Below are 24,487 nucleotides of genomic sequence, written 5' to 3' on the forward strand. Positions count from 1 at the left end.
TGCGGTGCTGTCTGCCGTGTGGCAGTTCGGTGCCATTTTGCCTGACTGAAAAAGGGGGTCGGTTGACCCTATCCGGAAAGGGAAAGGGAACCGACCGGTCTGCAACAATTATCGTTGTATTACACTGTTCAGTGTGCCGGGCAAGGTGTTCGCTCATCTGCTGCCGATGCAAATTCGACCTCATCTGCTGAAGTTTCAGAGACCTGAGCAATCTGGGTTCACGAACGGTAAGGTAACAATAGCACTTCGCGTCATCGTGGAACATCGACGTGTTTCGACAGGGGTTGCTCGCAACCTATGTCGATCTCAAGAAGGCATTCGACTCTCTGCACCGTGAGGCATTCTAGGACAACTTGTGGATCTGTGAGATTCCTGCTAGGATTATTGACCTGATGACTAGCCTTTACTCTGTTATTGAGAATGCTGGGACGTGCGGGGGATGCGTTTCCAGCTTCTACCTCGAATGAGGCAGGAGTTTGTCCTTGCTCCACCACTTTTCATCATTATCATGGACTGGGTATATTCGGCAAAGTTGTTGATCAAAGTCATTGCAGATAATCTGTCGGCAGTATCAAGGTCACAGATATTGTGTTTGTTGATGATGTTGTACTTCGCGGAATCGCTGAAGGTCATGGTGATGGTTCTTGATGTGCTGCATGAGGAGTCGAAGCCATTGGAACTGAAGGTCTCCCTCGCCAAAACCAAGGTCCAGTCGTTTGGAGGCTTGATGGACAACACAGTTCAGTTTGTTCATGCATGTGGCGAGGATATTTATGTCACAAAGTATATGGCGCTGACGATATCTCTGCTGGAGGACAAAGTTTACAATCTTTATGTCTCTTGTGTTCCTTGTCTCCTGTATGTCTGTGAGATGTGGACATTGAATAATGACTTGGAGAGACGTGTCGATGCCTTTGGTACTAAGTGCCTTCGCAGGGTCACGGGGTATCGCTGGGATTATTGCGTGTCAAACCAGCGACTTGGTCGTGAAGCTGAATCGAGGCCTGTTACCAGCTCAGTCCGTGAACGTCAAGTCCGGCAATATGGGCAAGTGGCACGCCTCTCAGACGTTAAGTCTTTTAACGTGTGTGTGTGTGTGTGTGTGTGTGTGTGTGTGTGTGTGTGTGTGTAATTCACCACGGCCTGATCATGAGTTGGACTCGCTTTCGCCAGCAGGTACCCTCCCGACACGAGCAAGTGCATGCTCATTATCGTCTATCTCTGGGTACTGCCAGGACCTCACACACCACACCCCCCATCCCCCTTGCTCAAGGGGGGACAATAACCACACCTAGTCAACGGAAAGAATCCGGCCTGAGCCTGTTTGGCCGTGAAGCCTTGCAGCGCGGCGCTCTAGCCGATTGAGCTACCGGAGTGTGTGTGTGTGTGTGTGTGTGTGTGTGTGTGTGTGTGTGTGTGTGTGTGTGTGTGTGTGTGTGTGTGTGTGTGTGAGCAAGCTCGTCCCAGGTGTGAGCACCTTGAGATTTTACTCCTAGGTTTTTCGCCTTTGGCAGTGTCAGACCATTAACCCGGGGAGGTGGACACAACCCCCTGCTAACACCCAGTACTCCTGGGTTCCTCGCCTTTGACAGTGCCAGACCATCACCCATGGAGGTGCACACAACGCCCAGCTCACATCCGGTACCTATGAACAGTGGAGTGTAAGAGACACGGCCCATTCCCCTCTACTCCGTCCAGGAATCAATCCGGAATCTCTCGGTTGAGCCGAGTGTGCCAACCACTACACTACGGAACGACAAACAATGACACACGTGTAAACAAATGAATTAAGATTGCACCATTATAATTTTCATCATCACTACTGTACGGAAATAGAATAACCTCCAGACTCAGTGTTCCTAAGTAACACGATCTATTGATAAAACAAGTAACAACCGCCACCCCCTCCACCTTTTCATTCACGAAGGGAAATGCAACGTCTCGGTGGCGTTTGTTATCAATAAACTTAAGTTTAGGGATAGACCACTAAGTCTTGACCATTGAGGCTGTGTGATCTGAGCCCTCTCTCTCTCTCTCTCTCTCTCTCTCTCTCTCTCTCTCTCTCTCTCTCTCTCTCTCTCTCTCTCTCACCTGTCATCATTGCTGTAGGTGTGAAGTCCCCAGGTGAGCAGTTTAATCTCGTCTCTCCCATTTTCTCTCCTCACCCACGAAACCTGAAACATTGTTATCATTATTATTATTATTATTATTATTATTATTATTATTATTATTGTTGGTGGTGGTGGTAGTAACAGTAGTAGTAGTAGTAGTAGTAGTAGCAATGAGTGTAAAGAGGGGACACGCTCGCTCCTATGGGGAATCTGTAACCTGAAACTGTGCCGCTGCCTAACGGCACACGTGATCGCGGGTGTGACTTGTGATGGCAGTTGTAAGCGCTGGCACCCAAGACATCAATGTTTAGGCGAAAGTTAGCAATCATGTGTGTAGTGATAGTATGTATGGCTTCTTCATTACTATTTATATAAAGAAAAGTTTACTAATATTCTAAAGGAAATACAGTAAACCCTCGATATAACGGACCCGCTTATAACGGATTTCGGATAAAACGGACAAAGTACGAGGGTCAGAAATCCACGCCAACCGACCGAGAATGATTTTTGAAGCGACAGCGCCCGGTATTTTTTTTTATTTGTTTTTTGTTTTTTTTTACGTTTTGCCTAAGGTGCCGGTTGACTTTCTTCGTAGGTCCTGTTGGTCGGCCCCACCCCGTTGTGGCGCAGGAAAGTGTTTATAGTAGCACCATTTTGCATTCGCTCATGTTGCCTCTTGCAGCTCATCTATAATTATAGAATCTAGAGTCTGGGTTGATAGGTGGTCTTCTGGATAGCATGCCGGTAGTCTTAGGCCACTCGGAGGTGCCAAAACCCCAGCTTGTGGCACCAGGCGGGGCGCGAACCCGCGTCGTCCTGGAAGCGGCGCCGTCACGCTATCCACCCAACCACCGCTTCCCCTGCAAACGCATCTGCTAGCCATGTCGCCCTCCTCCCTTTATTTAATGTCCCATCCTTCGGTTACAGTAGTTCACACCATTTTTGTCAATTTGGGCAAGAACGTACCAGCTTTGGTACTTCTTGTCTCAAGGTATGTTTCTTTTAGCTCTCCTGATGAAGTATTTTCCTCCTTGTGGTTCCCATTCAAATGAAGAATGTATTTACACCACAGGACAATATTACAGGTATCAATCCAGGATGTATATGTAATGGAAAATAGCAAAGTGCTTGTGGGAGTCTCTGAAGTGTTTAGAGTACCGCATTGCGATATCTACGGAAACTGGGGAGAATAGCAGTGCTCCGTGTCTCTGGTTGCCATGGTGATGGACGGCCACCCGCACAACTGTACGGCAAGTTTTAACATTGTGCCTCTTTCACATGCCTACTACAATTTACACACACACACACACACACACACACACACACACACACACACACACACACAGTTATCTAGTTAGTTTATTGACAAACTTACAAAAATATTAAAATACATAAACAAGGTACATCAAATTATAAAAGTTTGTCCATTCTCAGTTTGTAAATTTCATGGTTGTCTGTCTATCCACCACCATTTTATCCATTAAAATAATCACTCAAACACTAAAGGGACGGGTTAAGCTCATTCACATAAGTTGACAATTTGGTGGCATTAGTACATTTATGTCTAATATCATTCGACATTCTGCTTAGAGGGTTATCATTCCAGTTATAATGTAGACAACCTGTAATAAATCTAAAGGCAGGAGTATCCTTTACGCCACATAATACATACACGTAATGAAATGGCTGGTGGAGGTCAACTACTTCAGATTTCGACTTTAAGAAATCATACCGTCCTTTGGCAATAACGTCCCTTAAGGGTGGTATTCCTGCTTCTACCATGCAGAGAGCAATACTCGTATTTCGTCTCACCCCTAGTAAACATTTATCAAGCTGGTTATATTGCTCTTCAATGGGTTTGAGATTGTTAGAAAACCACGACTCAGCACTGTACAATAATGACGAACAAACAGCAGCGTCAAACACCATTTTTTTTATACTTAAATGGCATGTTACTATTGGATGCACAAAAAACAGCAAATTTGTTAACTGTGGCTTGATTTTTCACCTCGTGTAGTGGTACTACATCCATTACATTAACCATGTCGGTAACCCACGCTCCCAGATACAAGTATATAGAGCTGTAAAGTATAACATGTGACCCAATTGTCAATGGGGTTTTATCACGTTCTACACCAATTACAACAAAAAATTTGGACTTTTTCACATTTATCTCCATTTCATAGTCGTGACAATAATCCAACACAACAAACAATTTCTCCAGACACTTTTCTCTAGACGTAGCGAGAACAACCGTATCATCCATTAAAAGTAATACATGAACTATTCCTAAAAAAAACATCCTCTTCCACCGCACCCTTGATCATCTGAACCATTCGATCGATGTAAATGATAAACAGAAGACAACTAGTTGGTGCCCCTTGACGGACACCCACAGACGAAGCAATCACTGCAACCTTAAAAACACTCTTGGTACATTCGTTCATCGCTTTTATAGCTGCCAACATTGTTTTACCTCACCCATATGACTGAAGAACCTCAAGTAGCTTATTCCTTGGTACCCGGTCATACGCTTTACTTAAATCTATAAATAATACATACAGTTTTTTCCTTTCTTTGCAAAATCACACAACATCCTTAAGGCAAATACATGTTCTAAGCAACTGCGCCCTTTCTGGGCTCCAGCCTGACACTGATCCAAATAATAACATAACTTTATTCTATTTAATATAAGCATATAATAAATTCTGGCATTGAGTCCATAATACTAATTCCCCGATAATTGTCACAAACCGACCGGAGACCAAACTTAAATAAGACAAAGAATCTATTATAACACCATGAAACAGGGTACCAAGCGTAAAGGAAAACTACATTAAATATTGTCAAGAAGAAAGAAATCCACTCTGAAGGTAACATACCAATAACTCCAGGACACAAACCACTATAACTCTTATTTTTGTTCATACTCTTTATAACGAACTGTAACTCATCATTAGTAAAAGGGTCATATAAAACAGGCACATGTGGTGACTCAGATACATCTATTTCCTCCTCAGCATTTTGGTCACAAGGATTCAGTAACGCTTCGAGGTGTGTCTTGAACTGACTCTCACTTGGCTGTGGTTCATTACTTTCATCTAAACCACCTTTCCAATTCACCGATTTCCAAATAAGTTTCGAATCGTTTGCCTGTAATAGCCGTTCCCACCTTGCCTGGTTCACATCCCACCCCACTTGGTTCACCGTTGTTCACAACACACTGTTTCGCTTTTTCCATTACACCACCACACGCCTCCTCCAATTTTCTGTCTAATACACCAAACACACTCGTTATCCTCACTCGTTAAAGAGACAGGTGTATTTTCTGATGAGACATGCGTATATTCTAAAACTGAAGGAGGTGCTATATTTTGTAATGTCTCGGTGAATCGAACTTGGTCGATATCTTTATACTTGATACACCGGGATAACTGACTTACTTGGCACGATTTATGGTAGGGCTGGCCCAGCATTGTTGACCTTTGCACCAACTGGTTGACATTGAGTTCACTCCTTGTAATTCTAAAGATATACAAATGGGTGCATGGTCAGACCCGATTACATCTTGGCGCACACTTAGGTCTCTAATCAAGTTCAAAGACTCTTGTTTCGATACACAAATATCTAACTCGGAAAGCCACTCGTTTCTCCTCTTAAATGTCAGATTACCACCGAACTCTTTTGCGCGGTGAACTAGGTGATTAACAATCCCCAATCCGTTGTTATAACACAGGTTTACCAGTGACCTACCGTGACTGTTTATAGTGTTATTCATGACACCTCGGTACACCAGTGTGTTACCCTCTTTGTCTGTAAGACACGGGGTTCCCACCCTTGCATTAAAATCACCTAAGGCAACCACGTGACCGGTGTGCCTCGTGTGAGCTGCAAAGGCCCCCATATCAACTGCCTGGAAATACGGAGAATCCTCAGGTGGGATATAAACACCTCCAAGTTTCAAGCTATTAAGGAAAGACAATACTACCCATATTTGTCCTTCATTATCCGTAATAACATTTTCCACAAATCTACTCAATCTATTTGTAATCAACATCACAACTCGACCTCTTCAATATCCAGCCTTCGACACATTACAATACACAGAGAAACCAGGAACACTAAGGTTAAAATACTTTTTAGTTTCCAATAGCCACACTATCAAAATTAAGAATAAACTTCAGTGCATCTGGATCACTTAGCTTGTCTTTTAATCCACAAATGTTCCAAGCACACAGATTTAGGCATTCGACCGTAGATACCGGATTACCAAAAAAAAATTCGGCATAAAACGATCGATTATTACATCATCCCTGGTCAACACCCGCCTTTTTCAGTCGTAGGATGTAACACTACCGACATTTTCTGCTTTATCTTTTACTTCCTTTTCACGTTTCCTTAGTCGGTCATTTTCCTTACGAACCGCCGGGTGAGTGTCCTTTTTAATATAAATTTCAACACCTTTCAAGTCCTTTGCTCTTTGTAGAATAGTATTTCTGTCTTGTTGACTTCTCACTGTTACATGTAAGGGTCTCCTCTGGCGATTGTCAGGTTTCCCTGGTTCTCCAAAGGGGGGTAGGGTAATGATGGGGAGGAAAAAACCGTTTCTGAAAAGTAAAATATTTTAGAAATAATAAAAATGTAATGAGTATAGATAAATTAAAGTTTAACAATTTTAATACAAAAGTGCAGTTTTTTTAACAAAACTGCATACCCAATTTTGCCCTTGAATAAATTTTTCCCCTTTAAAACCTTCATAAAATATCGTATTCTGTGGAATCTAAAGCATTGCGAAAGAAATATGTAAGAAATTGTAAGAAATTTCGACAATTTTTCCTTTTTTTTAATTTTTCCACCTGTAACCCCTTTAATAAACCCCTGTATAAAAACTTCAGGGAAATATCATCAGGAAATGATGTAAATGTTTTAAATGTTTGTTACAAAGAATAAAAAAAAGAAAAATTCAGGCGTCGTGTCGTGTTGTCTCGGTGACAGACACAGCTTTTTCAGAACTAACAACACTACTAACCAGTACTGAGAGCACCTTCGTGTTATGACTGAAACAATCCAGTAGTACTTTCCCAGACCTTGATAAGCGAGCAAGAGAGCTTGGGTAACTAAACACATAGCAATTTCTTTTCTAAGCAAAGAGAGAATTTACCCTGGAAGTAGATTATCAAAAAATGAAGAAAGAGTTTTCTGAAGCAAAAACAGGAAGGAGAATATCCCATTCTCTCACAGAGAGCCTAAATGTGCTCATCCCCTTCCACCTTTTACTTGCTGTGTGAGGTAGGTCAGCTTTTAGTTTTTTTAAAACCAAAAGCTAGGAACCAGCTGAAAGACACAACACAGATGCTGATATGTGATGCACTCCTCTCTACAGACCCTTGCATTGGAAAAACAATCCATGTCCCATTATAAACACAACAATAATGTTTTTATTTTCTCAGTTGAAATCACCAAAAAAAGGTTTCAGCTATAAATTTAAAAAAAAAAAGTAAAATTTTTTTTTTTTATCAAAATGAAATTAAATTTCTTATTCTGTATTAAATACTATTTTTTAAATAAAAAAATGCAATAAAAAAATAAATGAGTTATAAATAATATTTTTTCCTTTCCTTCTTTCATATAAATAAAATAAATGTAAACAGGAATGGGCTGGGGCTAGGTAACTTCTTACCTCTGCGCTGTCAGGGGTAACAATGTCAGAAAGTTTGAGAACCACTGCCCTAGACCCTTCATTTCAAAAGTTACTGGATCAATTTCAGCAGAGCACCCAGTAGCCGCGAGGACACTCTTGACTTTTTCAAAGTCATTTCGGCCAGTGCCATCCTCTTCTTCAGAAAGACCGGTTATAACAAGGTTACACTGCCGAGCCGTGTTATCGAGTCTCCAGGAAGAGCTGTTGTTGATGGATAATCTAGAAAGCGTCACTTAGTCTATCCGACAGAACTTTGACTTCTTTCTTCACTTCCTTTATATCAGCTAGTTCTTTCTTTATGCCTTGGAGTTCTTTCAATAAATCTTCATTACTTGTTGGTCCGTCCTTCTTGGCATCAGCCAGGACCGACGCTAACGCCAACTTTAACTGGGCATTAGTCAATTTGTTGATCTCCGTTACTGACAGTCCCCAGACAACCTCGGCTGAGGAATAGTTCAGTGCCATGATTTTCTTAATAGCCGTAAGTGGGTGGTGGAAGGGAGACAGCCGAAGGCGCTGACTGGGAAGCGAGCAGGAGCGGGGCGGACACGTCCTACCTCGACCAGATCTCGGCACACCACCACACACACACACAAACAAACAAACATACACACACACACCATCACCAAAATTTAAAGCACTCTGATGAAAAGGAAGACATGACGAATGTAATGCGGGGAAATTCAATTGTAACCGTAAAAGTGAAATATTAATGAAATGTTGCTTCTCCGAGGTAACATGATATTACCGATGGAGTAGTGGAATACGCAGAGATCAAAATTAGCGTCATAAACATTACTCAGTGGTGCACATACACGGCAAAGAAAGTTATGTCTGGAAGTATTAGGATTCCAACTTCAGTATATGAAGGACAGGGACATGGACAATCTACATGAAGGACAGAAGCAAAATAAACTGGCAGAGATAAAAGTTTTCAGATTGACGTGGGAAAGACAGTGATTCATTACGTGTTGTGGAGGATTTTTCACTTCTCGAACCACTTGAGAAATGGATATTTTTGTGATAATAAATATTTTCCCTAATGTTCAACCCAAAAGTCGAACCTGGACCCTCAAGACGAGAGTCGGAAGCTCTAGCGCGGAACTACAAAAACTTCAAAATCCCGGACATCTCATAATTTGTGAATACCTAAAACAGCTGGCGGCATCATAGTGGTACTGATGTTTGGGGAGGCGCTGGCTGAGCGGGCAACATGCGGAGGCGTATTCTGGACGACCTGGGTTAAGTTCCGCCCGCCGTTATAAGCTGACAATTTTCAGTTATCGCCGAGTGGCCTACGTCCTGAATACCACCTTTCAACCCAATTCTACATCAGCTCTTCAAAGAGGATCAAAGATGAGCTCTGAGGGGCAGCATGGGCCGAGCAAGATGGCGCCACAATAAATCAATTGCTTGCGCCATAACGTGTTGGGGCCGACCAACAGGCCCCAAAAAGCCTACGGGTTTCGTAAGCTATAGTCAGACTCAGCTATGGAGTCAGGTAAGGCGGGGCCGCTCGGAGCCACAGCGCTGCCGTATCTAGCTTTATGGGCAAGGACGGCCGCTGAAGTAGCTATCATCGAGCATTTATTTATCCCCTATTCTTCGATAACATTCAGGTGTCACCCTCTTCTACAATAAACATAGTTGGTCTATCCTCTACTCAAAATCTTAACTGAAAACCTCACATCTCATCCGTTACCACGCCTCCCTGTGCATGAACGGACTTGGCCTCTGTGTACAGTTAGTCCCATATTCTCAGACGCTTTTGATTCTCACAATAAATATTCCCAAAGGCAACAAAAGAGATTGGTGGGGTTCTCGTAATTACGTAAGTGTTTTTTGTTTTTTATTACATTCGCAGTGCAAAGCCTCGTCAAGCAATCACCAAGGTCTTATAACTACCCATGGAAACACCCACAACTTATACGACTTATCAAATGTGGGTGTGTAAGGTCGGTATTCTCAGACGCTTCCGCCTTCCACATTTTTCAAAGGCCAAAAAGAAGATCAATCGGGTTCTACTGCGTGCAGAAGGGTCAAACCACCAACAGGGTCCTAAAACTACCAATGGAGAGGCTCAAACTCCTACGAAAGCCTTGTCATATATGAGATTGGGTGCCGAAATGGTTAAGAGTACGACCCTGAGCCATGAAGTGTTTGGGAATATGGGCCTTAGGTTAAGAATGGTCTTGGTCTTACCGTCTTGTCGTCGAGTCTGCTAACCCGGCAGGTGAGGTAAGCCGTGGCGCCGAGCTGGGCCGTCACTGTGGAGGCGTTTTGGTGGGGCTCGTGGAAGTACGGGGTAGCGGCGTGTCCCTCTCCCTTCTTGTGGCGGACGTGCTTGTGGCTGTACAAACGAGAGCTGCAAGATTAAATTGAGGAAGACTAGATGCATGAGTGGAGGTGTGGCTGTACACACGATGGGGCACATGATTAAACTGAGGTAGACTTTGTTTTACAGTAAAGTAGGTAGATCAAAGGGAATATATATATATATATATATATATATATATATATATATATATATATATATATATATATATATATATATATATATATATATATATATATATATATATATATATATATATATATATATATATATATATATATATATATATATATATATATCCAATCTCTAAAACTCCCAGCACTGTATCCTCCCCTGTTTTCTATACATGTCCAAACCATCGGAGTCTTTCCCTTCTGAGCATTGTTTCCAGGTCCTCTACTCCACATCTATCACCTACATCTACACTGGACATATCACTTGCTCTCAATACCTCCATCAATTTTCTAGTTAGAGCCCATGTTTCTGCTCTATACAACATCACGAGTAGGCTAGCCACCTCCCTCCACTTGAACCACGCTGCCACCACCACGGCCGCTGAAGTAGCTATCATCGAACATTTATTTATCCCCTATTCTTCGATAACATTCAGGTGTCACCCTCTTCTACAATAAACATAGTTGGTCTGTCCTCTCCACTCCCGCCTCACAGTCCAGAAAATCTCTCAAATAACAGAAATGTTCTACCTCATCCAGTTTTCCTCCATTCACCTCTAGTTCGTCCCTCTCAGTTTCTTGTCCTTGCTGTCTCCGTACACAAGCTGGGCATGTAAAATTCTGCACTCCTCTTACAATTCTGAGGCCTGAGCATCAATGGTGGCACCACTGCCTGCAACATGTGCACAAGACTGAATTTACACCCACACCCTTCCCACAGCATCCACATGGATATTTTCCTGATTTAAGCTTTTCTCTTGCTTCTTTTCCAGTCACCATGTACTTTGTTTTTTCCATATTAATTTTCAGACCTCTCTCCTCCATTCCTTCCTTCCATTTATTAAACTTTTCTTTCACTTATTCTGCTGTCTCTGCATTTACTACCAAGTCATCTGCAGACAGCAGCTCCCATGGTGCCTCTCCTCTTGCTTCCTTTGTTGCCTCCTCCATTACTGTTATAAACAAGAGCGGGCTAAGGGCAGATCCCTGGTGAACCCCACTCCAATTTCGAACTCATCTGATGTTCCCACCACTGTTTTCATTTTCGATTTTGTACCTTCATATAGTCCCGTCACCGATTCAACCAATCTTTCTGGTACTCTTTGCCTTCTCAATGCCCATCTTATAATTTCCCTTGGTACTCTGTCAAATGGCTTCTCTAGATCTACAAAAACATGATACAATCTCCTCCTCTTCTCCATAAACCTTTCCTGAAGCCCTCTCATAGTATATATTGCTTCAGTTGTTAATCTCCCAGGGAAAAGGCCAAACTGACATTTATCGATTCTTAATATCCTTCTCAGCCTCTTCTCCAGGACTTTTTCATATACCTTCATGCCATGCTCCAGTAACCTTATCACACTAAATTTATTATATTTCAAAGCATTTCCTTTCTCTCTCTCTCTCTCTCTCTCTCTCTCTCTCTCTCTCTCTCTCTCTCTCTCTCTCTCTCTCTCTCTCTCTCTGTATCATTGTGTGGTCAAAAGAGAAGTCAATTTCGGATGACGATGTCTTGCTGCTCCCCTCATGAAAGAAGTCAAGTCATAGGCAGGATTAAATGGAGACGGAGGAAGGCTGTTCCGGAGTTTTCCAGCGAAAGGGATGAAAGAATTAAAATTCTGGGTAACTTCCATAAGGAATTTAGACAGTGTAAGGATGAGCTGATAACTTCCATAAGGAATTTAGACAGTGTAAGGATGAGCTGATAACTTCCATAAGGACTTAAGACAGTGTAAGGATGAGCTGATAACTTCCCTAAGGAATTTAGACAGTGTAAGGATGAGCTGATAACTTCCATAAGGAATTTAGACAGTGTAAGGATGAGCTGATAACTTCCATAAGGAATTTAGACAGTGTAAGGATGAGCTGATAACTTCCATAAGGAATTTAGACAGTGAAAGGATGAGCTGATAACTTCCATAAGGAATTTAGACAGTGAAAGGATGAGCTGATAAGGATAAGCTAGAGTAGAAGTCATGTGCGGCGGGGCCGCTGGAGGGATGGAGGCATACAGTCAGCATGTTCAAGAGAGTGGTCAGCATGATAATATCGGTAGAAGATAATGACCATTTTCCAAGGCGGTCGCCATGGCCAACATAGGGCAGATCTACATGGCTTATAGTCTTAAGAATGTTGCAAATGGTGTATACTAACAATGAACCAAGTTTCATGCCTCTGTCAAAGAGTGTACGATTTGGTCCAATACTGACACAGCCGCTGGAGTGCATATTACATAGCAAATTTATATTACAGAGATTATCACTACTACTACTATTACTATTGCTAATATTACCACCAATATTACTATTATTACTAATACTACTACAACTACCACTATTAAAACTACTACTACTACTACCACTACTATTAAAACTACTACTATTACTAGTACCATTACTACTAGAACTAATACTACTACAACCACTAGTACTACTTTTACTCACTCACCTGCCATCGAAAACAGAACTGTGTTGCCACAAAGGGGTAGCTGATGCCCTTCCGGCCTCACTTACATCCAGTTGTTGAAGCTGTTGATGTTGTTGTTGTTGTTGTTGCTGCTCTTGCAGAGTCGTCCCCGCCCCCGCCAGCCCTGTAAAAAAAGTGGCTGAGTGAGTAGTAGTAGTAGTCATAGTAGTAATAGTAGTAGTGGTGGTACTTGTAATAGTAGTAATATTAATTGTAGTAGTAGCAACTGTAGTGACAATAATAGTAATAGTAGTAGTAGTAGTAGTAGTAGCAGTAATAGTAGTAGTAGTAGTAGTAGTAGTAGTAGTAGTAGTAGTAGTAGTAGTAGTAGTTGTAGTATTAGCGATATGGTTGGATGCCACAGTCATTAGCGATCAGAGTTGGGGCTAATGACCTCCAAACTATGGAGCCCTCCATGATTGTGTGTCGGGAAAATAAACATGGGTGGAGGTATCATTTATGTAGTAGTTGTAGTAATAGTAATAGTAGTAGTAGTAGTAGAAATAGTAGTAGTAGTAGTAGTAGTAGTAGTAGGGGAGGCGGTGGCTTATTGGTTAGCGTGCATGTCCCGCGTGCGTCACTTTCTGGATGATGCGGGTTCGAATCCGCCGCTATCACCCGTAATTTTTCACTCACTGCCGAGTGGCCGAAGACTACCCACATGCTATCCTGAAGACCACCCATCAACCCGGATTCTAGAGGAACTGTCCAAGGGAAAGGAAGATGGAGCTACGATGGGTAGCATAAGCCAAAAATAGATGGCGCCACTATAAATACTTGCCTGCGCTATGACGGGCTTGGGCCGATCACCAGGCCCAACCAAGAAAGCACACCGGCGCTATAGGCCAGGACGTAAAAAAGTAGATTTGTGCCTATTAAAACACTTCGATCTCGGTCCTATGTCATCTAGCTTACCGAGACAAGAATACTGCCAATAGTCTCTGGTCTGTTAATCGACCTCGTCTTTGTTGGGAGGATTGTGTGAATATGCGTAACACTGCGAATGATGTGCACAGGGAGGCTCAACCTGCATATAATTCTCATTTGAGGGAGGTTCTTTCTGGTGCTACTCAACCCCATAGATGGCGGTCACCCCTTAAATGCTCACTCTTTGGTATTGAGTACCCTGTTCCTCCTTTATTGAACCCCGATGGCAGTGTTACATATTGTCCAATGCGACGAAAAATAGTTGAGTACTAAGGAGTTGAATGGACTTTGATTTTCGTATGTTTGTTTTCAAATTATTGTTACAAATTTATGCTAGTGTGATGCAAAATTGTCCCAGGAAGATTATGGTGGTCTTAGTTTTTCATAATAATGAATGGCGGTTTCAGGAAACGGGGTGAGAGTGAGGTGTGTGAAGTCGTCGGTTTTGGATGAACTGAGCAAAGCAACTGCCGCCGGCCAAGTCCAGAGGCGACACTTGCAGGGCCTCAGCGCGGTTTGGTATGTAACTCTGTGTTGAAAAGCTATAGATCAGGGGAGCCAAACTTGCTTAAGGTAACTCCGTGTTGAAAAGCTATAGATCAGGGGAGCCAAACTTGCTTAAGGTAACTCTGTGTTAAAAGTTATAGATCAGGGGAGCCAAACTTGTTTAATGTAACTCAGTGTTGAAAAGCTATAGATCAGGGGAGCCAAATTTGCTTAAGGTAACTCTGTGTTAAAGGCTATAGATCAGGGGAGCCAAACTTGCTTAATGTAACTCCGTGTTGAAAAGCTAAAGATCAGGGGAGCCAAACTTGCTTAATGTAACTCCGTGTTGAAAAGCTAAAGATCAGGGGAGCCAAACTTGCTTAATGTAACTCCGTGTTGAAAAGCTAAAGATCAGGGGAGCCAAACTTGCTTAATGTAACTCCGTGTTGAAAAGCTAAAGATCAGGGGAGCCAAACTTGCTTAATGTAACTCCGTGTTGAAAAGCTAAAGATCAGGGGAGCCAAACTTGCTTAATGTAACTCCGTGTTGAAAAGCTAAAGATCAGGGGAGCCAAACTTGCTTAATGTAACTCCGTGTTGAAAAGCTATAGATCAGGGGAGCCAAACTTGCTTAATGTAACTCCGTGTTGAAAAGCTATAGATCAGGGGAGCCAAATTTGCTTAATGTAACTCCGTGTTGAAAAGCTATAGATCAGGGGAGCCAAACTTGCTTAATGTAAGAATCACAAATGATAAAGATCAGATGTTTGAGAGCTGCAGGATAGAATAAAATTTACACATACGTTTTTAATGTTATAACACAATTTGTTACAAAAATATTATATATATTTTAAGAAATGCATATAACTGCAATAATATTTAGTCATGCATGTTGCATGCAGTTTTTAAACTGTTAATTTGTATTAGTTTCCGTAATCACAAAGACACAAATATGAAGAAAAAATAAATAAACCAAGAAAATTTGAGATATTTATAATTAATCTAATTTTAATCATATATTCTTGACAAAAATACAATGCTACAAATATCAGGCTATTGAAGACGCTATTAACTGCTAGTAGTGGTCTTGCGTGCCTCCATCTTGGCTGTAAGTCGTTTAAATCTGGCTGATATGTTGTCAGAGCTGTACGAATTAGCTCCGTCAGGTGTTGGTTTGCAAGGACTGCACGATGCTTCGATTTCACAAACTTCATTACAGAGTGCCGTGATTCACAACAGCCAGTAGGTTGTGCTGAAAATTGAGATGAGTCGCACACTAGTTTTCTTCGTGTCAGGATATTTTATTTCTGGGTGGGAGTGAAGTGTGTGAAGTGACTGAAGTCATCAGTTTTGGATGAACTGGACACACCCACAGCCGCAACGGCAGGCTGCGAGCATTAGGGATGGGCAAGTACCGTTAATTTGAGTACCGGTAGTACTGATACCGAAAACTTAGATACCGTTAGTACCGGTACCGATACCGGTACCCAAAGGAGTATTTTTTTTTATCTTATGACTTCTGATGAAATTCCCAAATAAATTTCCTGTAAAGAAAACTCTCTCTCTCTCTCTCTCTCTCTCTCTCTCTCTCTCTCTCTCTCTCTGAATGAAGTGAATATTTATTTTTTCGATAAAAAAATAGCATGTATAGTTATTATGGATGTACTCGATCATAGTCTAATAACAATAACAATATATGTTAGCAACCGAAAAAAGAAAAAGAATCGGACATGAAAAATTATCCAGTAACTCCAATAAATAAATCAAATAATAAAACAAAGGAAATGGGAGCTGTGATGGAAACGAAAAGCAAGACAAAATGGTGGGAACTTGGGGAGACGGTCAGCGAGGCCGTGACTCAGCAGCGAGCACAACATTCAAGCGTCTCTTCAGGGCCCATACCGCATGGCGACGGGCGAGCGCCGAGCGTCACTAAGATCCAAACGGTACCAGCACTAGCGGCAATGCTCAGTGCCGAGTGATCATGAGGCTTCCCGGCACCCGAGTGATCATGAGGCTTCCCGGCACTGGGTACCGGTACCGGGTGCCGGCTGAATAGATTCTTCTCGGCACCAGGTACCGGTACCGGGTGCCGAGAACAATCGATTCAGCCGGCACCCGGTGCCGAGAAGAATCTATTCAGCCGGCACCCAGTACCGGTACCCAGTGCTGGGAAGCCTCATGATCACTCGGCAGTGAGCATTGCCGCTAGTGCTGGTACCGTTTGGATCTTAGTGACGCTCGGCGCTCGCCCGTCGCCATGCGGTATGGGCCCTGTAGAGACGCTTGAATGTTGTGCTCGCTGCTGAGTCACGGCCTCGCTGACCGTCTCCCCAAGTTCCCACCATTTTGTCTTGCTTTCCGTTTCCATCACAGCTCCCGTTTCCATTATTTTATCGAAAAAGAGAGAGAGAGAGAAAACACATCCTAATAATAAATTATTGAGGGCAGAAATAAATGAGATAAAAAAGTCCACTGTGTGTGTGTGTGTGTGTGTGTGTGTGTGTGTGTGTGTGTGTGTGTCACACACACACACACACACACAGTGGTCTTTTTCCTCTCATTTACTTCTGCCCTCAATTAGGATGTTTCTTCTGTTGTACTCTCTCTCTGAATGAAGTGATTATTTTCTCGATTAAAAAAAAAATAGCATGTATAGTTATTATGGATGTACTCGATCATAGTCTCATAACAATAACACTATTTATTAGCAACCTTAAAAAAAAAAAAAAAAAGAATCGGATATGAAGAATTATCAATAAATCCAATAAATAAATCCGAGCAATCTGGTACCGGTACCGTACCGTTTAGCTGGTACCGAGAGTACCGGTACTGGCACCGGTACCTGCCCACCCCTAGCGAGCATCACTCAGTACGATGCAGGGAGATGGGGGACACGCGCTCTAGTATGTAACTCTGTGCCATCAAATATCTATAATTCATCTCCTTTCAGGTACATAAAATGACAGCTGACTCTGCAAGTGCCAATACATAAGGAATTTTGATAATTTATTGCATGTAAATATCGTGAATAATATGCGAAATAGCCTATCATCACATTCAATAGTATTTTACGTTATATCGAATATTAACCGTAATTTACATGCAATAAATTATTGAAATACCTTTTATTTACACTTGCAGAGCCAGATGTCTTTTTTGATCTACATGAAATGAGATGAATTATAAGAACTTGAAAGGCTATACATAGACTTCGAGTAGTATGATCTGACTATTCTTCTTGATACAACCTTGTCTGTTCGTGTGCTTGTAGTGTAATTATCGATGCAAATTGGTACGTTTTGGATTTTTAAGGACTGAGTTTTTTTTTTTTTTTTTTTGTATACATTAACATTCAAATATATTATTGAAAAAATAGCTTGAATATCAATCATAACAGTGTATTGTCCCGTATTCACTAACTAGAAATGTGCAGGTGTCACATCCATTAAAAATCCCGCTTAGATGATGGACAGATGAAATGAAACCGACTATAGTAGCATTAGTAGTGACTGTAGTAAAAGTGATTTTAGTAGTAGCAGTAGTAGTAGTAGTAGTAGTAGTAGTAGTAACAGTAGTAGTAGTAGTAGTAGTAGTAGTAACAGTAGTAGTAGTAGTAGTAGTAGTAGTAGTAGTAGTAGTAGTAGTATAAAAATAGTTGAAAGTAGTAAATAAATTGGAAGACTCAATACCATTCGTTTTGATATCTTTCAAAACAGGGGCAACAGTACCCACTGATGAATTTCCAGGAGGTAACAGCGAATAGAGCCCGTGTCATTAAAAAGGGCAAGGTTACATAATAAATACTTAAAAACATTCTTTAAAAATAACAAGTGCATTTTGTCATGCCGCTGACCTGCATTAAGGCGACAAGTAAGTTTTCTAACCGTTACACTGGATGTTTGTTAACATATTTTCCTCTTGAGGCCGGAGTCCTCTGGTTTCTTTACAAATATCCTCCCCTGCACCAGGCTTAAAGAAGCTGATTAAGCAAAAATTATCATAAAATTCTCGTTAATATTATGCCACCATTGTGACCGTCAGTGACAATAGATAAGTTCCTGAAACCTCTCTTTTCCTCAACGTCATTCCAAAAATATTTAATCTTTTATCTTCACTCTTCAAATTTCTCATGTTCATTCTCATGAATGTACAAGCTTGTACCTCGTAACCTGTTATATTTAACCCAGTAAGATATTTTTCCCTAGCAACTTTGCGTGTATCCTTAACACACTGATTCCACCAGTGCTGTCCTTCATCTCCCACCTTTGATTAGATAGTTAGTGTAGCTTGTCACAAACAGCCTCGTAAGGACCAGCAGGTCTACTGTTGTTTGTTCTTCCTTTGTGTTCCTTTGTGAGGATAACATTAAATTTATTCTTAATTCACCTCCTCTTATGTTTCTGGCTGGGTCTCTGAATGGTATTCATATGATTTCCCTAAGACTCACGATATCAATCATCTAAAGATATTCTAGGCCAAGGCAACCTGACAGGTCCTATGACACTCGCAAATGGGCAGTAAGAAGGCATGTGGATGGCATCAACAGTATTAGCAATCTCATCTATTTCGTGATCCTCAAGATTGTCCCCGCTGATCTTTATCAATGGAGGACACAAGAGGCGTGGTAACATCCAGACTTTCTGTAAAATTAAGTTTTGCATCCAGCGGAAAATGATCCGATCCCAAATCGCTCTGCAGTATGCATTTTTTTTTTTTTTACCTTAATGCCAAACATTATCAAGCCATTTAAACAGAGTTACCTTAACCGATGTAGGTGTAAGAACTGTCATAATTTATCCACTTTAAAGTTAATTAATTTCTCCTCATAAAGCCAGACAAGCTCTGATAAGCTCTACCAAAAAATGGGTCCACATAAAAATCACCTATTTGAAAATATACAATCATAATGCAATGTATCACGAAAATAATCCAATTTCGACAAAGGTTCCAGCTAATTATTTAAAGGTGCAATTTCCCATATGTCACTTTAGATACAAACTGATAAAGACAACATTAAAATTTAAAACCAAGAAACTAAAACTGTAAACAATAAAGCTCTTTCCTAAAATTACATTATTTATCTTCAATGGTAAGTCTTTCTTCCGTAGGAAAGCTAGCCCACCTGCAGGCCGGCCCTCGGCACTGTACTGGCCAGGGCCTTTCCAAAGAATGTGACTTCATTTCCAACACACTCATAATTTTCATTCACAAAATCTAAATTACTGAGTTTCTCATTAATTATAAAAGTTTCTTGTAAAATTATAAGACCATGACATAAGAACGTTGAACTCCTAATTGAGTCATTATTTTTTTCCTCAAAGAATAAGTATTTGCAAGTCCACAAGTTTAAAAGAAAAAGACGCCATGATAAAATCAAATATATTTTTTTTAAATGGCAACTAAAGCTACGGGTACTTGTCTTCCGGAGCTGTTAAAAAACTATCCACAACAGAATCTGTTAAGAAATTATCCACAACAATGTCCTCAGGCCAAAGATCGACACGGGTGGCGTGGACTATGTTTAATTGGGTGCATTTAGCAATACTACACTCTTATTTTGAATAGGAATACTAGGCTATTATTTTGCATTCATATAAATACTAGGCTATTATTTTGCATTTAGGGATACTAGGCTATGATTTTGCCTTTTTTTTTTTTTTACAACAAAGGGGACAGCTCAAGGGCACAAAAAATAAAAGGAAACAATAATAATAAAAAAAAAAGCCCGCTACTCGCTGCTCCTAAAAAAGAATCAAAAGCGGTGACCGAAAGAGAGGTCAATTTCGGGAGGAGAGGTGTCCTGATACCCTACCCTTGAAAGAGTTCAAGTCGTAGGCAGGAGGAAATACAGATGAAGGAAGATTGTTCCAGAGTTTACCAGCGTGAGGGATGAAAGAGTGAAGATGCTGGTTAACTTTTGTATAAGGGGTTTGGACAGTATAGGGATGAGCATAAGTAGAAAGTCGTGTGCAGCGGGGCCGTGGGAGGTGGAGAGGCATGCAGTTAGCAAGTTCAGAAGAGCAGTCAGCGTGGAAATATCGATAGACGATAGAAAGAGAGGCAACATCGCGACGGAATTTAAGAGGTAGAAGACTATCAGTAGGAAGAGGAGAGCTGATGAGACGAAGAGCCTTAGACTCCACTCTGTCTAGAAGAGCTGTGTGAGTGGAGCCCCCCCCACACGTGAGATGCATACTCCATACGAGGGCGGACAAGGCCCCTGTATATGGATAGCAACTGCGAGGGGGAGAAGAACTGGCGGAGACGATACAGAACGCCCAACCTCGAGGAAGCTGATTTAGCGAGAGAGAAGATGTGAAGTTTCCAGTTGAGATTTTGAGGTAAGGATAGACCGAGGATGTTTAGTGTTGAAGATAGTAATAGCTGATTGTTGTCGAAGAATAGGGAATAGGTGTTTGGAAGATTGTGTCGAGTTGATAGGTGGAGAAATTGAGTTTTTGAGGCATTGAAGGACACAAGGTTCCTTCTGCCCCAATCGGAAATGATAGCAAGGTCTGAGATTAAGCGTTCTGCAGCCTCCAGTCTGGAGTCGTGTACTTCCTGTTGAGAGGGTCTTCTATTGAAAGAAGTTGAATAATGCAGAGTGGAGTCGTCGGCGTATGAGTGGACAGGACAGTTTGTTATGGAAAGAAGATCAGTGATGAATAGCAGGAAGAGAGTGGGTGATAGGACAGAGCCCTGTGGAACGCCACTGTTGATAGATTTAGGGGATGAGCAGTGACCGTCTACCACCGCAGAGATAGAACGGCCGGAAAGGAAACTGGAGATAAAGGTACAGAGAGGGGGATAGAATCCGAAAGAGGGCAGTTTAGAAAGCAAAGACTGGTGCCAGACTCTATCGAAGGCTTTCGATATGTCTAGCGCAACAGAGAAAGTTTCACCGAAACGGCTAAGAGAGGATGACCAAGAGTCAGTTAAGAGAGCAAGAAGATCGCCAGTAGAACGCCCCTTGCGGAACCCATACTGACGATCAGATAGAAGGTTAGAAGTGGAAAGGTGCTTTTGAATCTTCCGGTTAAGGATTGATTCAAAAGCTTTAGATAGAGAGGAAAGTAAAGCTATAGGGCGGTAGTTTGAGCGATTGGAACGGTCACCCTTCTTAGGTACAGGCTGTACAAAGGCATACTTCCAGCAGGAAGGAAAGATAGATGTTGATAGGCAGAGACGAAAGAGTTTGACCAGGCAGGGTGTCAGCACAGAAGCAATTATAATCAAAACCGCAGTTGCTATCCATTACGCTGGTAAACTCTGGAACACTCTTCCTTCATCTGTATTTCCTCCTGCCTACGACTTAAACTCTTTCAAGAGGAGGGTATCAGGACACCTCTCCTCCCGAAACTGACCTATCTTTCGGCCACCTCTTTGGATTCTTTTTGGGAGCAGTGAATGGCGGGCTTTTTTTGTTGATGTTTGCTTTTTGTGTGCCCTTGAACTGTCTCCTTTGCTGTAAAAAAAAAAAAAAAAAAAAAAAAAACTTTGCAGAAAGTACTTGGTTCCCCCATCTTTGAGAGAGAGAGAGAGAGAGAGAGAGAGAGAGAAATTTTTTCAAGTGCTGTACAATATAAAGACAACAATAACAGTAGTTATCTCGCTACCTACGTAAACTATTGACAGCCTACTCCTCTCTCTCTCTCTCTCTCTCTCTCTCTCTCACACACACACACACACACACACACACACACACACACACACCAGGTCAATTATCCTTGCAGAAATCCCACGGATCCGCATAATATCCCACAGTGTTTTCCTAGCGTGCCAAACGATGCACTGAGTCAAAAGCCTTCTTGAGATCGACACAGGCCGCCGCTGGACTTGGTGTAGCAATGGTGGCGGTGTGGTTAAGGAGATCGATCACATCCTCGTTAGTACTTGTTGGAGGATCCTCCAGAACTGTGGGCTTTTCCGGAGTGCTAAGTTTTTTAATACCGACCACAGACTTGTTGTTGTAAAAATGAGGATACGCATCAGGTCAAAAAAATTCTCAAGATGCAACCCCCCAGGGTGCCATATTGAGAAACTGAGAAATCAAGCGTGGGTTCAGGAATATGCAATGGCAGTCTCAAATCGGTTTGAAGTGCTTGGTACTTTGGAGGACCCTGGAGAGTTGTGGAATACCTTTAAACGTGAAACTCTCAAAGCTGCAGAGTAATGCATTGGAGTGCGCCCCAGGTCTAGGAGTGGCGTTGCTTTAAGGAAGACACTGGAGAAGATAGAGGAGAGTCATGCTGCCAGGCTGGCTGGGGACTCGGAGCGATACAGGACTCTGTCACGGAGGATTAGAACCCTTCTGCGAAGGGATGTGGAAAGGTAGGGCAGAGATCTCGCTGAGGATGTCGAGGGTTGTCTAAATGCAAACGACTTTAGACCTGCCTTTCGAGCTCTGAAGCTCCGCTCCAAATCTACTTTTCAGATGAGCACTATCCGAACGGCTGATGGGAAGATAGTATCAGATGTGGATGGGTACAAGACTCGTTGGGCAGAGTACTTTGGGCAGTTGTACATGGCACAGCCCCCAAGCGGACAGCTCCCTCTGGCTGGGTTGCTGAAGGCGGCTGCTGATCCACCAATAGACGAAACTCCACCCTCTCTTGCGGAAGTGAGAGAGGCTGTGAGGAAGTTGAAGGGTGGAAAGGCAGCTGGGATCTGTAATATAAGCATCGAGTTGTTGAAAGCTGGGAGTGAAGCCACGATCCGTGAGTTGCATGCGGTGCTATCTGCCGTGTGGCACTCCGGTGCCATTCCTCTGGACTGAAAAAGGGGGTTGGTTGTCCCTATCTGGAAAGGAAAAGGGGACCGACAGGACTGCACCTCTATAACAGATGTATCCGAGAAAATTAACTTCTAATGTGATTCTTGTTTCATTTAAACACATCAAATCATACCCCAGTAGTAAAATCTGGACAAGTTTTCTCGTTTAGCTTTAATGCCATTCACGTTCCACAGTACTAATCTTAATGCTTGTTTATGCTGTGCTCTTTCTAAACATACTGCAGGTTCCAGGAGTCAATAACACTATCATCACGGTGTAGTTTTCTTTCCCTTGCGTCTAGTGGAATCAAACACTCAACGTTCTGCGGTCGCTCCTCCTTAGCTGCTTTTCTATCTCGCAGTCTCTTCCACTCAGTTCTGATGGGTATCTTTTAATGAAGATTTTCTTGTATGCTTCGTTTGCAGTTTTCAGAACGTTTGCATTCCCCGAAATGTTCCTAGCTCTCATGGTAACCAGTCTGGATCGCCTCCTGTTGTCGCCTCTGTCTGCTTTTCCCAGCCTTCGATGGGACACGATCTCTTCTTGCACACCAATTGTTGATTTTCTAGCTTTTCTCCAGTTGACGTCCTCCCATCGAGACACTCGTGTTCATCAAGTACTCCTAGTATCATTTTTTCTGATTTCGAGGAAACGTTGTTTTGTAACGACTTGTGCCTGTCTGTCAACTTGTGCTTGGAGGTCAGTGAACATTTTGTTGGTGGTGATGTGTCTATGACCTTTAACTCAGCCACTTGGTTTACCAGCTCGTGGAGGCTTTTTGTGAGGGTGCCAAGTTGTCCAACGTCCTGCTCCGGTGACGTTAAAACATTTTCAGTTAAATCTCCTTATGTCACATGTTGGAGCTGATTCAGGTACATTCTCTTTAATTCGGAAGTAGGCTTGGCCGCGACGTCGCCTGTGGGTGAGTGTGACAGAAGTTCACAGTCTGGCTTCACCTGTTGTGTTCGACATCCTGGCGAGCGGACACGTTCGACCTCCACCGAAGGTCACAACCAACACACACACACACACACACACACACACACACACACACACACACTTCTGTAGTGCAGAGCTTAACACGCTCGCCTCACAACTGAAAAGTCTCGGGTTCGATTCCCAAGCGGGGTAGAGACGGCTGGGCAGTCACCTTTGATCCGTGTCCCGTGTCCACCCAGCAGGGATGGGTGCCGGGTGTCAATCGGGTGTGGTGCCCCGCCTCCCGGGTATGCGTGGCTGTGAAGATCCAGCTCTTCCCAAAAATTCTTTGCCAGAGCTCTTAAGATAATTTGAGAAGACTATGATGGCGATCGCGAGTTCAGAGCGTGATCAGACCGTGAATTGCAAACACACACACACACACACACACACACACACACACACACACACACACACACACACACACACACACACATACAGACACACACCGTTCCGGTAGCTCAATCGGTAGAGCGCCGCGCTGCAAGGCTTCACGGCCAAACAGGCGACGGTTCGAGCTCCGCTCAGGCCGGAT

At 42.5% G+C, this 24,487-nt stretch overlaps 1 protein-coding gene across 4 annotated transcripts in view; it reads right to left on the minus strand.

Moving 5' to 3' along the window:
- LOC126987329 (uncharacterized) overlaps nucleotides 1–24,487 on the minus strand; it is a 45,093-nt gene that overhangs the window by 8,939 nt on the left and 11,667 nt on the right. For 3 of the 4 annotated variants that reach the window (XM_050844245.1, XM_050844242.1, XM_050844243.1), the window contains exons 4-6: nucleotides 12,769–12,910; nucleotides 10,015–10,177; nucleotides 2,092–2,174 (exon numbers count right to left, since the gene is read on the minus strand). In XM_050844245.1, the coding sequence (XP_050700202.1) occupies nucleotides 2,092–2,174; nucleotides 10,015–10,177; nucleotides 12,769–12,910 (388 nt within the window). The remainder of the gene's footprint in view (nucleotides 1–2,091; nucleotides 2,175–10,014; nucleotides 10,178–12,768; nucleotides 12,911–24,487) is intronic. The other variant, XM_050844244.1, reaches the window with a different exon arrangement.

This window comes from Eriocheir sinensis, chromosome 64 (assembly GCF_024679095.1).
Source record: "Eriocheir sinensis breed Jianghai 21 chromosome 64, ASM2467909v1, whole genome shotgun sequence".
Lineage (NCBI taxonomy): Eukaryota > Metazoa > Arthropoda > Malacostraca > Decapoda > Varunidae > Eriocheir > Eriocheir sinensis.